The 16626-nt window shown below is 38.1% G+C and overlaps 2 protein-coding genes across 5 annotated transcripts in view; both read left to right on the forward strand.

Annotated features, from left to right (window-relative positions):
- LOC150105909 (uncharacterized) overlaps nucleotides 1-16626 on the forward strand; it is a 327762-nt gene that overhangs the window by 37093 nt on the left and 274043 nt on the right. For all 4 annotated transcript variants that reach the window (XM_090393671.1, XM_090393672.1, XM_090393670.1 and 1 more), the window contains one exon: nucleotides 12626-12687. The gene's annotated coding sequence lies outside the window, so the exon portion shown is untranslated. The remainder of the gene's footprint in view (nucleotides 1-12625; nucleotides 12688-16626) is intronic.
- On the forward strand, nucleotides 7623-8105 carry LOC150105910 (uncharacterized). The gene is made up of 2 exons (XM_090394591.1): nucleotides 7623-7670; nucleotides 7941-8105. Exons 1-2 carry the CDS (start codon nucleotides 7623-7625, stop codon nucleotides 8103-8105), a joined length of 213 nt encoding a protein of 70 aa, XP_090250717.1.

Consider the following 16626-nt stretch of genomic DNA (forward strand, 5'->3'; position numbering starts at 1 on the left):
AGAGTGGAGTATACTATCATCAGCATAGATTCGAAATCAGAGCAGAAAGAGGGTGGGTGCAAGCACAGAGCCCTGGGGTAACTCAGCATTGGTGGGAAATCTGAGCAGAGGAAACCATCTATCATTACACATCCTGAGATGTATGTAATGGAATCTTAAGGTGACTGTTTTAGACTGTGCCAGACCATTATGTTGGAGGTTTAATGGAGTTTTTACAACACTCAAAAAGAATTAAATTAGAATTTAATGCTTCCTATATTTTGTCCTAGTCACTAGGATATCTACGGGGATTACAAAAACAATTAATGTAACATGCACACAAAAACTTACAATACTAAGCCCAACCACATGGGTGACACTAAAGTCCTATCTAGGTGGAGCGCCCTCTAAGGGCAGTAGTAGGTGGCCTGGAATGTAAGGTGGGACCTCTGGTGATGAGTGTTTCCCATATCTTCGGAAGCTTAATGCAACCGTATTTGTTTAGATTTGGTTGGTTTCTGAGAGCTGCTGCTGCTTCTGAGAAAAGTCTCTCTTTCTTGAATTTGCTGTGGTGGAGCATGGTGGTTTTCTTCCATGATACTCTGTGGGTGGTGTCCAAAACATGGTCAGCCAAGCCTGAATGGCCATAGTTGTGTTTAACGATGTACGACTTGTGTTCCTCCAGGCGGATGGATGCTGATCTGCCTGTCTGTCCAAAGTACGCCAGCTTACAGGAACAGGGTACTTTGTAAACTCCAGGCAGAGAGAGAGGAGGGAGCCGATCTTTCGTAGAACGGATGAGGGTAGCAAGTTTGCGGTAGGGCTTATATGCTGTGTGTAGGTTATACTTTTTTAGTATCTTGGCTATTTTTTCCGAAGTGCCTCGGATGTAGGGTATGGTGATGGCATTTTTAAAATCTTGTTGACGAGAGGGATGGGGAATGGGGGAGGAATTGATTATTTTTTTGATACTGTGTTCGCTGTAGCCATTGGAGAGGAAAGTTCTGTGTATGTGGTTAAGCTCAGTAGTGAGGGCGGTTCCACTGGAACAAAGATTGTGGGCTCTCTTGGTAAGGGTTTTAATGATGCCATATTGTTGTGAGGGGTGGTGGTGGGAGAGTTTGTGAATGTATCTGCCTGTGTGTGTGGGTTTTCTGTATACAGTGAAGGCAAGTGTATCATTAGGCAGACGCGTGACTAAGGTGTCTAGGAAGGGTAAACAATTGTTCTTTTCCTTTTCCATAGTAAACTGGATTCTTGGATGTAGGCTATTGAGATGACCAAGGAAGGAGTCTAACGTGTCTGGGCCATGAGGCCAAATGGAGAACACATCATCTACATATCTTAGCCAGATAGAAGGTTTGAGTGGGGCTGAGTCTATGGCTCGTTTTTCGAAATCTTCCATATAGAAATTGGCAAGGGGGGAGAGAGGGGGGAACCCATGGCGGTTCCTTCTATCTGCTTGTAGATTTTGTTATTCCAAGAGAAATACCCAGAGTTGATGGCAAAGGAAAAGAGATCTAAGATGTCAGAGGGGAAAACGTTTTCTAAGAGAGATAAAGTGTCAGTTAAGGGAATATTGGTAAACAAAGAGGAGATATCAAAGCTTACTAATATGTCTGTATTGTTCAAGGTTAAATTTTCTGTGAGGGCTTTAAAGTGGGTCGAGTTTTTTATATAGGAAGCTGAATTTCCGGTGAGGTGGGACAGAGAGTTGGCCAGCTGTTTAGACAGTCTGTAACAAGGTGCATTCAGGAATGCTAGGCAACTGGTTGTCTGCATTTATCCCCATGCCTGCCAGGAGAGAATGTTTGAAATGGGTCAGGCTCCATATCAACTAGAACCAAAACCATTGGGGGTTGGTATTTATTTTATTTATTTATTTAGCATATGGCATAATAAAGACACATGACATCAGAATATATAAATACATATTTGTGCAGACAATAAACATGAAACAAGTAATGTACATATACAAATATCAGGTTTTAAAAAAAAAAAAAAAAAAAAAAAAGTGTGAAATTTTAAGTCTAGTTCAGATAGCCAATCAAGAGCTGAAGGATCTGCCTCAAAAAAGTCTCTCAGGTTACCAGGGTAGGCTCTTATGCTGTAGTTCTCCACAATATGCTGGATGGTTTGATTTATGGCCCCACTTGTATAAGCTGTCTGCACAGATACCATGTCCTGTGCATATCCTATTTAGGCTTTTCCATAGGTGACGTGGAAGCCCAATCCCTTTCGGATTTTGGTTGGGAAGGATATACTTGTTTAAGTCTGGTGGCGATTTTTCTTTCCAAGTTTCTAGCCATTTTGAATTAACATTGAAATTGCTATTGACTAGTTCTTCACTCAGTATTAGTGGAGAGAGACCGTCAGAATTTAAGGCGATTCATGCTTATATATGGGAGGTCTTCATGTATAGGGAGTTGGTATTGTTTACTGGCAAGTCCTAATTTGCTCTACTAGGCATGCTCTGATCTGAAGAGAACCAGGACTTTATCATTCCTCTAATATCTGTGAAAGGGATATGGTGGGGGTAATGCGATGGTTTGGGGAGGCATCTTGTTGGGTGGATGCACCACCTATATGCTTCCTAGCAATACCATGAATGTTTCAATTTAGAGACAAGGTCCTGGATCTCTTTGCTTGTCTATATGCAGGTGTGATAGGGGGACCATTTATCCTCCAAGATAATAATGCTTGTCCTCATTGTGTGAAGCTCAGCCAGTATATTCAAGAAGAGACTATCATATGTAAATACTGACCAGCCAGACCATACTCGTGTTCCGCATGTCTCTCAGATGCTCTAGGTAGATGTGTTGCTGTCCTCTCCTCAAAACCTTAAAGGATTTAGGAGAGCTTTACAGGAACATTAATTGTTATTATCAGTTGAACTTCTGAACGCCATTATAAACAGTATGAAATGTTGTGAGCACTGTATGGCTGTGAGAATTGACTGTATTCTCCTTATTGAAGCAAGTTCATAATCTCCTTTTGACTTCTTGTTTTTGAGCATTGTCTTCACGTACCCATTTGTTACTGAATTAAACTTTAATTACAGTTTTTATGGGTGTTTCTTTCACATCATATCATACTGCTTTTCATTGAATTGCATGAAAATTCATCATACAGTTTTTGAGTTATCACGATTTTTCTTTGTTCCTTAATTTGTGGAAACCACTCCAGAAGATTAGCTGTGAATCAATAGAGGCAGAATCCATATTGTTGGTCGTTATTTAGCTGGTGGGCTTTCAGGATGTAGAAATTAGATGTTGATTACCTTCTCCATAGTATCTTAGAGAACAAGTAAAAAGTAAGTGGCAATAGTTTGTTGGCTGACTTTTATCACCCTACTTTGGAATGAGCTAAATGGATGCTTGTTTCCATGCTGTGGAGTAGATACCAGTTGATTTTGAAAGATTGAAGACACAATATAGGATAGGTGTTAATTCCGGAGCACAAGTTTTTAGCACAATAGGTGTTATGCTTTCGAAAACCAGATTACCTGTTTGTGTCAGATATTCAGGATTCTTCTGATTTCTGGTGGGAAACCAGAAGTGCCATGGGATATTTTGCCATGGTATCATAATTGCAGGAATTGGAAGTGAAGAATAATCAGCCTTGTCTTTGGGTTGTGTTATAATAACACTATCTGGAATTGAGAGCAGGAAGACTTTGCAGCACTCACAAATTGTTCCTACTAAACAATTTTTTATTTTTCGCAGCCTGGTCTCAGATGGTGTGAGTGTGGATTCCTTTAAACCTATTGCTCTCATGATATCATGTTTTCTTGTTTCTTTCAAAATGTTTTATTGTTTCAAAGATATCCTCAATACTTAAGGTGTTAAATTTCATCATTACTTTGATCTCAAACATGAATATACACATGTTTGAGATGCTTGTAAGGGTAACCCATATGGGTATACTGAGAGGGAGGGGACAGGTTGTGTGTGTGTGTGTGTGTCACTATATTCAGCTGAGTGGCATATGCCTGAGTAGGGCATATAACTATGCCCTACTGAGTAATACTTTCACATTGTATTACTCAGTAGAGCATAGCTATCTTGTGAAAAATGGTGTATGAACTAACATGATTTTGCATTTTGGTGATTTTATTCCCCTATTTATCACATATGAACAAATTCGTGCATTATAAACATATATTATAGGAGAAAGAATGGTATTATATTCCTATCTATCCATTGATGAATTCTGTCATTAACTAACTTTTCCAATACTTTAATTCCCACTCCTGGGGTACTAATCACACTGTAATTTGCTATAGAGAATTGTAGACTGGCAGGATTCTTTTCCATTCCCTTTGAACCCTGCCACAGCTTGAGTTAAACAGCCTGACTAGAGACACTGATAATTCTGTTGCACTTCCTTGTAGCACAAGTGCTGATATCCCATCCCTTCTCATGACATTATTTACATTTGGATTTTGCAATATCTTAAGCAGTTTCCCTTCATTCAGCTTCTCACATCAGTCCCTGTCACTGCAAGGGTGTATCTCCACCTGGATTATACACCTTTTATGTGATTCCCGTGAAAGAGTTTTTGTAATAATAAATTTAGTTTAATCCTTTATCCAAGTGTAAGCAAACAAAGTTTGTGCCTGAAAATATCTTCAGGACTGAGGTAAGGTGGTGCATCCCTTGGAAACTCGTAGCAAAGTTGGACCAAGCTCTCGTCACTCCTTGTCTCAGTATCTCCCATAATGCAAAGCACATCTCCTTGCAGACATGTATACTGCCATGCATTAAGGGAAGGGCCACTACCCGGACCGGTTTCGACCTTTATTGAGGTCTCGTCAGTGGAAGGCAGACCCAGAGTGGTAGATATGACCTCTCCATTGCTTTTGCCTTAGTATCACCACTCTGGGTCTGCCTCCCACTGACGAGACCTCAATAAAGGTCGAAACCGGTCTGGGTAGTGGCCCTTCCCTTAATGCATGGCAGTATACATGTCTGCAAGGAGATGTGCATTGCATTGTGGGAGATAACGAGGCAAGGAGTGATGAGAGTTTGGTCCACCTTTGCTACGAGTTGCCAAGGGGATCTACCACCTTACCGAAGATATTTTCAGGCGCAAACTTTGTTTGCTTACACTTGAACAAAGGATTAAACTAAATTTATTATAGTCTGACCAAGTGCAAAATAAACTTCCAACATTTTTTGTAATCTATAGTATATTTGAACCACAGGCAGGCTAAGTATTTTTTACATAGTCTAAAAACCCTGCTCTAGAAACCAAACAAACTTTTTCAAGTCACTTTAGGTCCCCCAGTAAGTGGGACTGTGGTCTTACAAGCAATATTGAAATTCATCTTCTACCTAAAGATATTCACAAGTAGATATCGATGCCTGTGTCAGGATTCAAATCCTGCAGCCTTTTGGTCAGAGACCAAATATGCTAACTGCTCGACCAACAAGGGCTAGCAGTTGCATAGTAGTTAAATATTTCTTTTACATCTGTCACCTTTGTCATCTGCATTCATTAAAGTTATCTTTCCATAATCAGTTTTGTTTTACTTGCTTCTCAGCAAAATAACTCTTTGGGATTTCATTTAGCCTGCTCAGCTAATTTCCTTTCATCTGATTTTTTTTTTTTTTTTTTTTTTTTTTTGCAAGATGCTGGTCACTCCTTTCCTGTGCTTTGATGACTGCTCCTCAGCCACCCCTCTTATCCATATCACTCGCTTCACATCTTCACTGTTGAGCTTGCTGATCACAGGTCTCTTTATATTCCTTCCACAACATTCTTTTTTGTCATTGCCTCTTTCCTCTGATACTATTTTATTCAAACATCCTTTGACCATACACCATGTATAGCTGACATCCTTGTTTCTTATGCCACAGCACTGCTTAAAACTAGTTCCTGAGTTATTTTGTAATCACCAGCTCTGTAGTTCCATACACACACACACACACACACACACACACACACACACACACACACACACACACACACACACACACACACACACATATATATATATATATACACACCTCCTCTTAACTGAAAGTTCCACATTTTCAGTCACTTCCCATGTCAACAAGACTCCATGATCAGTCTATTAAACCCTAGTTTTCCTCCATCACATGCTGTTTGAGGTTTTTATTTTAGTAGTTGTGCAAATTTTCTTCCCTTTTCCAATGTCTCCTTTCCTCCTATTATATTATTATTTGCTGAAACATGTCTCTTCATATTCCATTCCACTCTGTGGGTAGCAGTCAACTTTACGTTTTGCCCTGTCTCACACCAGATAGCTCTAAATGCATTTTCTCTTCTATATATATATATATATATATATATATATATATATATATATATACCTTTCTGCTGAACTTCTGCCTTTCTTTTGCTGTCATCAGCAGATAGACCTTCTGTCCTAATCTTAATCTGTGTATCCTCTTGAAAATAGAATACCCCTTGCATAATATTCCAATAATTGTACTATACTCTCAACTATACAGGGTGTTCGGGATAAATTTGACAGTTTGGTAAGGAAAAAGAAAATCTTCTTTGTATCTATTAAATTTAATGAATTGACAAAAAAACATTACAGGCAGAGTTAATTACAATACTATCAACAAGATTTACTCAAAATAACCACCATTAGCATCGATCACAGCTTCAATTCTGCTTCGGAACCTCGAACAAGCTGATGCTACAGTCTCCCTGGGAAGGGCCGCAAAAACTGTTTTAATTTTATCCATTAACTGGGCTTTTATATTACTGGAAGTGCGATTGGTGTCTTTTTCAACTGCGCCCCATACAAAATAATCCATGGGGTTAAGGTCTGGGGAGTTTGGAGGCCAAACATTTGGACTGGTGAAGTCGTAGAAATTTTCAGACAACCATTTTTGACTTTTCCCAGAGGTGTGGCAAGGGGCCGAATCCTGCTGCCATACATACGGCCTACCATTGGCTACCCTTGTTATCCAGGGCTTGACTACAGTTAGCAACTCCATGAACAAAGCCCGAATTCCAATGCCAGGGTTCTTCAACACCTGTTCCTGCAGATTTGCGAGGAATTCTGCTGTACGAACGCAATCAGATCGTCTGCTAGGGATCTTTCTTCTTGCTACATCCTCGTAGTCACCATTGCAAGTCTCTAGTTCATGCCTGATTGTTTTTACTGTATTCAGGGAGCATTGGGCAGCAGTCGTAATATCCTTATTTTGATGGCGGGCACGAATCATCATGATACAAGTTATTCTCTTCCATGATTCAGGTGGGTTCCAGCTATCCATCCTTTCTGACATCTTGTATATGAATGAAGAAGGGTCCAAACTTTTAAATGAAGAGAAGTGTGTGTTAATACATGTAACTTACGGAAAAATATAATTAATTATAAATATGTCAAATTTATCCCGAACACCCTGTACATCACCACTGCCAATTATTTTTCTAACTTGGTAGATCTAATTGCTGCCAAAAATTACTTTCCCTTATACGAGGTGGTATCAAAAAGTTTCGAGACTAGGTTTGTAACACGCCAACAGATGGCACGCACATTCACAGGGAGCACCTACCTTCATAAGTCAGTGTGCCAAAAGACATCGTCTTGTGTACATTGGGAGCTGTGCAACTGATGCTATTCTGACCACCTGCGTTACCACATCTGCGATTTCATCATGGACAGCAAATTAGAACAAAGGACAAATGTGAAATTCTGCATGAAACTGGGCAAATCTGCCACAGAGACGTTTGACATGATTCGACAAGTTTACGGCGATGCTGCAATGAGTCGTTCGAGGTGTTTTGAGTGGCACGCGTCCTTCAAGAGCAGAAGAACATCACTGGAAGACGATGAGAGATCAGGAAGACTTTCAACGAGCTCAACCTGCAAAAATGTCGAAACGATTCGGCAACTTGTGCATGAGGATCATCAGAGAACACTCCATAGCATTGCTGCCATTGTCGGTGTGGCATACGGAACAGTCCAGGCAATCCTCACATGTGATTTGAACATGCACCGTGTTGCTGCCAAATTCGTCCCCAGGCTACTGACCCAGAAGCAGAAGGAACACCGCATCAAAGTCTGCCAAGAACTCCGTCAGCGTGCTGTGGATGACCCATCCTTCACGTCGAGGATCATTACCACTGACGAAACTTGAGTGTACGGGTACGACCCTGAGACAAAGCCATGTGACATCGACATTCGCGGCTTGTGCATCGAGAATTTGTCTTCAGGGGCCAGACCGTCAATAGCGAGTTCTACTGCCAGGTTTTAAGGCGTCTGAGGGAGGACATTCGGCGAAAGTGACCAGATCTGTGGCGCGTGAAAAACTGGATGCTCCACAATCTGTTTCCTGATATGTACCATCAAGAGGGGGGGGGGTGTACAGGCTACTATGACAGTTACCACATGATGAAGATTATATTGTTACTAATCTCCTATCAACAGTTTTCCTTCAAATTAGTTGCATATTAGCATTCCAATATTGTCATATCTGATATTTCAGATCTGAAAAATGCAAGAGAATGAAAGCAAAGGGAAAGAATGGAATAATATGAAAAATTATTACATCAGCAGCATATGAAAGTCTAAGGACATTAAAATATAATTTATGCATGTATGAATGGGGAAATATATACAGAAATATTGATATGACAAAAACTCATGAAGATTGTTTGGTGGATGAAAGTGAGCCAAGTTGCTCTATTTTGTGCCAAATGGTAAATGTCAGATAGTTCATGAGCCACTTCTTCAAACAGAATTTTGTTTATATATTTTGCCAAAATTGTTCTCTTTGTCTTCTTCTGTGTCCATTGGGTTGGCATGTAGAGAGCAAGAGCACTGAATGTAGGTGAAGTATGTTGCCATGTATATCCTAATATTGTTCACAGGCCTTTTGTCCCAAAGCTGTTGATAATATTAACTACTTGTTGAATACCAATGTTCTATGTCTGGGTATCATATGTAAATATGGCTTGACTGGTGGTTTGCTTCAGATGAATTGTGGTAATAAATAGTCCGTTTTGCAGATGATATACTAATTGACTCTTAACATTCAGACTGCCCAAAACCAGTTATATAATTATGTAAAAATGCAGCACTGATTGGATTAGCAGTCAACAGCAGTAAAACTAAGGTTCTAAAGAACAGAATAGATACTAACATTTAAGTAATACAGAAGTCACACGTATCCTATATATCAGGTCATCCCCCAGAGTAACGTTGTTTTTAGTATTAAGTTTTGAAAGGATATAAAAGATAAATCACATGCTAATTTAATTAAGTATATATTCTCCATTTATGCTATATTATTATTATTATTATTATTATTACCACGGGCTACTCCAGGAGTCCTTAGACTCATCGATGGAGGCCCTAAACATCATGTTCACGCAGCTGTTCAGCATTCTCACAGTATCTATCATACCTTGCCTTGAACTCGCTCACTGTCATAGCACCCACAACAGACTCTGGCAGCTTATTCCACTCATTTACCACTCTAAAAGTAAAGAACCCAGCTCTAACACCCCTGCTAACCATGCTCTTGCCCAGCTTCCATGGGTGTCCCCTAGTTCTCCCACCACCAGTCCTGATCTCAAAAATATCATCTGAATTAATCCTATAGAATCCTTTTAGCTATTTGAATGTCTCAATCATGTCTCCCCTTTTCTGCCTATCAACTAGTTTCTGCAACCCACAAATCTTCAACCTGTTCTCATATGGTTCATTCCATAGACCTGCTATCATCTTAGTCACTCGCCTCTGGATCCTCTCAACCTCCTCCCCATCAAGAAGGAACCGAGGTGACCAAATCTGGGCACAGTAGTCGAGATGAGGTCTTATCAGGGCTCGGTACAGAGGTACAATAACTTGTTTTTCTCTGCTCGTCAAGGTATTTTTCAACAACCAAGTGAGTTGATGAGCTGATTTAGCTACTTTCGCAATGTGCCCCCTAAACTTCATCTCCCTATCCACCAACACTCCCAAGTCCCTGGCCTCATCAATCTCTTGGAGTACAGTTCCACCAATGTGGTATACTGCTGCTAATCTTTTCACTCCGAAATGCATAACCTTACATTTTGTCACATTAAATTGACATCCATTCTCCTTAGTCCAGAACTCCAATCTATCTAAGTCATCTTGCAAGACTTTGACATCTTCTGCATTCACTATCGCCCTACCCAACTTTGCATCATCAGCGAACAAATGAACTGTCCCACTTAGACCCTTCCCTATATCGTTAATGAACAGATTAAACAGCAGTGGTCCAAGAACAGAACCCTGTGGCACACCACTAGTCACAGGCCGTTTTTTGGACTCTACTCCTGAATAAACTACTCTTTGATATCTCTCCATCAACCACCCAGCTATCCATCTCACCAACCCTATATCCATTCCCATATGTTGTAGTTTACGGATTAGAATTCCATGTGGTATCCTGTCAAACGCCTTTGCCAGGTCCAGCAGTATCACTGTAAACCCATTTCCCTTATCCAGTTCAGCCGTCACCTTGTTATAAAACTTGAGCAAGTTACTGAGGCATGATCTACCCTTCACAAAGTCATGCTGTCCTCTGTACAGTATCTCATTTTCATCAATCCATTCCTGTATTTTTTCCTTGACTACTTTCTCCAAGACCTTGACAACGACTCCTGATATGCTGATCGGTCGGTAATTTGCAACCATAGTCTTGGATCCTCCTTTATGCAGTGAAACTATAATATAATGCTCTTCCAACATTGTGAAAGCTTCATAATCCAATTTTATAGAATTCTGGAGGTTTGGAGGCAAAGAAGTCACATAGGCTCAATTTAAGTGCCTCTAATGTATTGTATTGTTTTTCATTAATGAAGTCTTGCAAACTTTGAAATAAGTGGTAATCTGAAGGTGCACGATCAGGAAAATATGGAGGATGTGGAAACTTTTCCCGGCCGAGTTCCTCATTCTTGGTACAGGTGATTCTTGCACTAGGAGGGTGAAAGTTTTTTCACCATTATCATGGTGAAAAAACAACACCTTTTTGATTGACCAGAGAACACCTCTTTTCTTTCAATTTTTTAATTCAGTCAATTGAGTTGTTCATAGTGTACTTCAGCTGTGATTTTATTATTATTATGGCAAGAGTTCAAAGTGTATAATACCAGCCTTATCCTACTAAACGCTTAACAAAACCTTCTTGTTTTGGTTAAGGTTTAACCTGTAACCCCTGAATGGACCCACTACCTTTGGCACTTAACATTCTTGTAAAGTATCCACTTTTCATCACTGGTGACTACATGAGTCAAAAACGGAGATTGAACCTCTCAAGAATGAAGAGCAGTGCAGATGTTGATGTGCTCTCTTAGATTGTTGTTCATCAGTTCGTTCATGAGGAACCCACTAACTGAGCTTAGACACTATTCCAAGTTCTTGCAAATGGCAATGGATGGCTGATGACTCTTGAAATGAGGGGATTAAGATCTTTTGCTAAATCTTCAACAGTTGCATTGGCATTTCTTGCAGTAGCAGGCATATTGTTATCATGAGAGACAGGGTGCCCAGAGCAAGGGGAGTCTTTCAAGCCAAATTACCCTTGTCGAAATTTTTGGAACCAAAAATTCCAAATAACACATTAAAAACATTATCGCCATACACTTCTTGCACACTTTTTACATTAGCAATATTGTTGCCTTTTTTGAACTCAAAGCATGATGTGCCTAATGTGCTCTTCATTGACCTCTAGATAAAGGGTTATTTAAACAATAACTTATGGTGGCCTGGTTGGCCGAGTGGTCAGCGTATCTGCTCTCCAACCAAAAGGCTGTGGGTTCGAATCCGCTGTGGGCATGGATGTTTGTGTTTGTCAGTGAAAATAATAGTGGTGGTGATGGGCAGTAGATGGTGTTGGTGTAGATGATGATGGTAGTTGCAGTTCGTTGTAGTTGGTGGATTGAGTGTGGAGACAGAGTTGTAGAGTAGGTGCCCTCCCTCGATGAGTCCTTGGACTCCCTGGAGGTGTTACATAATAATAATAATGATGATGATGTTCTTGCAAGGTGGAATTCCTTAGAATGGGGCCGCCTCAGCTTAGCGGTACTTATAAAGCTTTAAAAATTCATGTTTAGACAAGCTGAGACACGTTTGAACAAGTATAGTATAAAAAACGACATTACCTTTGGGATGATTTGACACAAGTAGTGAAAAGATGTCATACCTTATTAAAGCACTATGGATTAGAGTAAGTTGTAGAAAGTTTTTTTTTCACGTACATTATAAATTAAAATAAAAATGCCAAGAAATTAGTCTTGTTTAATCCTTTATCAATGTAAGTAAACATATTTTGCATTTGAAGTTTCTGCACAACTAGGCTACTTTTATATAAGAGCTAATGACCCCACCTGTAAACTTTGCATGTAGGATCATTCCTTTATATTATTTTTTTTTTTCATTCTTTTACAACATTTTGTATCATAAATTCCTCTCCTCACAGCCACCAGGTATTACTCTAAAAGGATGGATGGGGAGGATGAAAATAGCACCAGGGTTACCCAAAAAATACTGAAGACTTTAAAAAAGTGCTTTTGGAGTGGTGGAAATTTAGATGACAGGAGAGTAATTTATGCATGTGTGAAGCTAATTTCTTGCCATATTTTGTATAAATGAATTTCTTATTATTATGATAATTCTGTTTCTTTTCAGAGGTCGATCTCACCTATGAACTTTCCTGATATGAATTTACTCAATGCTACGAAGTGATATAGGTAGGACATTTTTTTATAAAAAGTGAAAACTCCTTTCCTTTTGTATGCACATTTTAAACATTAAAATAGTTTTTAGTTTAAGAGCAGAGTATCCGTGTATTATTTCTAGTTAACAAACTCAAAGCCTTTGTAAGTTTTGAGTTTCACTGCATTTAACACAGGAATTTTTGTAAAAAAATTGTGTGTTTTGAACAGCTTTTCTCTTGGTATCTTATATCTTTTCCAGATGTCTAAAATTTAAATACTGAACCTTGTTATATGTCCATGATTTCTCAACTATTTGTCTTAAAATGAGTGAATCCAGTGGCATATTTAGGTATTTCCTGCCCCTAGGCCTGCAGAAAGTGCCCCCTCCCCATATTTAATGAACATGTTGATTTACAAACATAACCTATTTATATCGTAAGTTCATAATATAAATATAATTACAAAAATGAGAGCCTGGAAATTTCTGCTGCCCCTCAAAATTTATGCTGCCTATACCTAAATACGCCACTGAGTGAATCTGATATCTATTAGGCCTGAACCCACCTTGTTTAAGTTTTTTTTTTTTTTTCCAAATATATCCACATAAATTGTATGTGGAACATTCAATAGGCAGGTTCTTCCTTAAACCTTACATTTAGTTTCATTTCCCTTTTTTTTTTATAGATGGATGGACACTAGAAAGCGCTACACCAGTCTTCTGGAATTTGTCCTTCTGAATTATGCAGTACACCCACTGTAAAACTCTTCTGTATATTTGTCTATTTTTTCATTTCATTTTATTTTATTTCTTGTGGAATATCATCCAGTTGCCTTTCCATGTAATTTTTGATGGCTTTTTCTACCTCAGGTATTGATATCTATTCCTCATTATATTCTTCTTGAATATTTTTAATCATTGTTCTGTCACTTCCTGTTTTATTAAGTATTGGTTCAGACACCTAATATATTTTTATCTTCAGTTCAGTTTTAATGTTATTACTTTTATCATCTCTTATTGATTTTACATTACTAAGCTTTTTGATAATCTCTAGAACATCTTGCTATCATGATGTTTATCTTCATTCCTACCCAAGTCTTCCCATGATTTTTTTAGGTACTTTTATACATTGTTTTGCTTTTTTCATTTTTCTCTGTATTCTCTCGATACATCTCTACCTTATATGGGAAAACCCCATTTCTATCATTATTATTCTATTTCCCTTTTTGCCTTTTCTGTCTTCACTAAAAACATCATACCTATCCATCTCTTTTTGTCAGGATGTCATCCTCATCCAACCGTGGCTCACACATATTCTAACAATTTTTGGCTGAATGAACTCAATCAATGCAACAGCTTCATTCCCCTCATTTTTAATAATTCTAGCATTTGTATAAAAACAATAGCAGTTCATTTCTGGGTCTATAACAAGCCACTGATTCTACTTAACATGTGACTTCTCTATGCTTTCCTCCAGTCATTCATTTCTCTCTCTCATTCCATCCCAGAATCTTCTCCAGACCCAAATATTCCCTTCACATCTCAGGCCATCCGATTCCTTTCTTGTGTACTCACACGGACACTTCCTCTTTCAGCATTGACCTTTCTCATTCTGTGTCCATCCTGACCCTCCCATTTCCTTGTCTGTCTTACTCTTTTGCTCTTCCATGTTGCTTCTTGCTCAAATCCATTCTCTGCAAATGCTGAAATATGGTGATATAAAAATTTCACAGTTGACTATGCTGTGTAATTCAGATTATCAGAAGTCACATTTCAGAAGATTGGATTGGAGCTCTAATTGTACTAGTTTATACAAAAAGGAATTACAGAATGTGAGAATTGTAAAAGAACTTCCATACATTCCAGGAACTATTTTTGCAAGTGTACTAAGAAGAATAGTTGAAGGGAAAACTGAAAAAAAAAAAAGGAAAATAAAATCTGGGGAGGGAATTAAGACCAAATTGGGATTCTGAAGGCCAGATATTTACCTTATAACAGATGGTTGAGAAATTGTACATGTATAATAAAGATCTTTAAGTTTTGTTCATCTCAAAACGCATATGATAAGGTCATCAGTAAAGATGTTTAAAACACTAAATTTGTATAGTATAATGAATGAATGAAATCAGCCTGTAGCTTCTCTACTGCTGGGTGAAGGACTCTCCCATTGTGGGAGGGTTGGGTCTGTTTCTCCCATGGTGACCCACCCTATCTTGTGAGAGTATATATATATTTGTCTGATTTGATGAATGTGTGAAGGTGAAAGCAATCACAAACATCCAGGCAAGATTTGAAACCACAGCTTCTTGACTGGAGAGCTGATATGCTAACCACTTTGCCATGGTATAAAAAGAACTTTATAATAGTTGTACAAAGCTTATACTGAATTGCACATCAGCAATTGCTAAAGTGCTAAATTGGCTGTAAGATAAGGTTGCACACACTCTCCACTTTTTTTTTTTTTTTTTTTAATAATCTACATAAACCACATTATTTAGAAAAATGGTATTAAACATGATATTCAACTAGAAAATGCTAAAGTTAATTCTTTACTTTATGCACATGAGATTAATTTCTTAAATCTGTTATAAGTAATTAAGAGTTCACACCCAAATTAAATAATTGCTGCAACAAATTTGGGAAATCAGCAACAGAAAGACAAAAACTATTAAAATAGGCAGGTGATGAAAACACTAGCTGTAATCTTCATGGTGAACCCATTGAATAAGTTGCATGTTTATCTATTTAGGCACACTTTCTAGTAAAGATGATTAATAATTGAATTAAGGCTCATGTGTTCTTTATAAATTAATATGGAACAAAGAGACATCAGCTGGAATCAAATTAACAGTGTACTAGACAGTGTTCAAACCATTTTCAAGTTATAAATCTAAGAGTTTGATTAGAAATAAAGCAATTAAACAAAGAACAAAATAGAGCTTGATATTACCCACGCTACCGGCCAAGACGTCTATAGACGTTCAAGTTACCATGGATGCGAAGTTCATAGTAAAATTGTAACACCATTGATATTACATTGAAATATATGATGGATACGAAATGTATGCATATGCATATTTGATCCATAATGGCCGGTAAGGTGGTTAATATTCAAGAATGTGAGTAAGCATAGCTTAATCTATGCTTATTCTCACTAGAATAAGAAATGGAAGGTATTTCATGGAATGGAAGGTAGTGTAGTATGCTCTTTTATATTTTTGTTGCCGTATTGTTGAAGTTAAGTGCATGTTTGTTCTATAAATTGGCTTTTCAATATATATTAAAATGAAATATATATTGATTTTTAATTGACCATGATATATAAACATCTAATACCAACTGGGCTGTCCGGCTTCTTCAGGGCTTATAACGGTAAGAGAAAAAAACTCAAAGTGGCTAGTACAGAGAAAATGGAGTAACACTATCGTATAAATTAAAAATTAAAACAGAACGCATAACATTACATGCATGGAGCGTGTTGTGTTAGTCACTATTATGAGAGTACGTTCTGTAGTTTTGAGCGAAATTAAATTCTGACAGACATGAGTGATCTTACTAAGGTTTTCCATATGTCAGCTATTATCATTCTCTGGTTTCTGTTAAGATTTTCTCCAGAACGGAGGACTACAATGGCTTCCTTGAAATTTCTACAACACGAATTTTCTTCTAGGTAAGGCAAGGAGCTGCTGTCCCAATCAATGGTATTGTAAAAGTCGATGTAGCTTGGAATTTTACATAGACTTTTACAGAGGTCACATCTCAAAAGGTTGTAATATAAAAAGAACGTTTGTAAAAATAATATATTTAATTCTATGATAAATTTAACCTGGCCAAGATATAGTAAACAAAGAATGAGTAAAGTTTGCAAGAAACAAAAGAAAATGCTATGTCACTCCAACCTATATGTTATTGTTCAACTAAGTGGTTTTGAAACCATTGTTTACAAGCTCTGTGTATGTCCACCGTCAAGGTCA

This window comes from Typopeltis vanoorti, chromosome 6 (genome assembly GCF_054136105.1).
Source record: "Typopeltis vanoorti isolate ZY-2024b chromosome 6, IOZ_Tvanoo_1.0, whole genome shotgun sequence".
NCBI classification, from domain to species: Eukaryota; Metazoa; Arthropoda; class Arachnida; order Uropygi; family Thelyphonidae; genus Typopeltis; species Typopeltis vanoorti.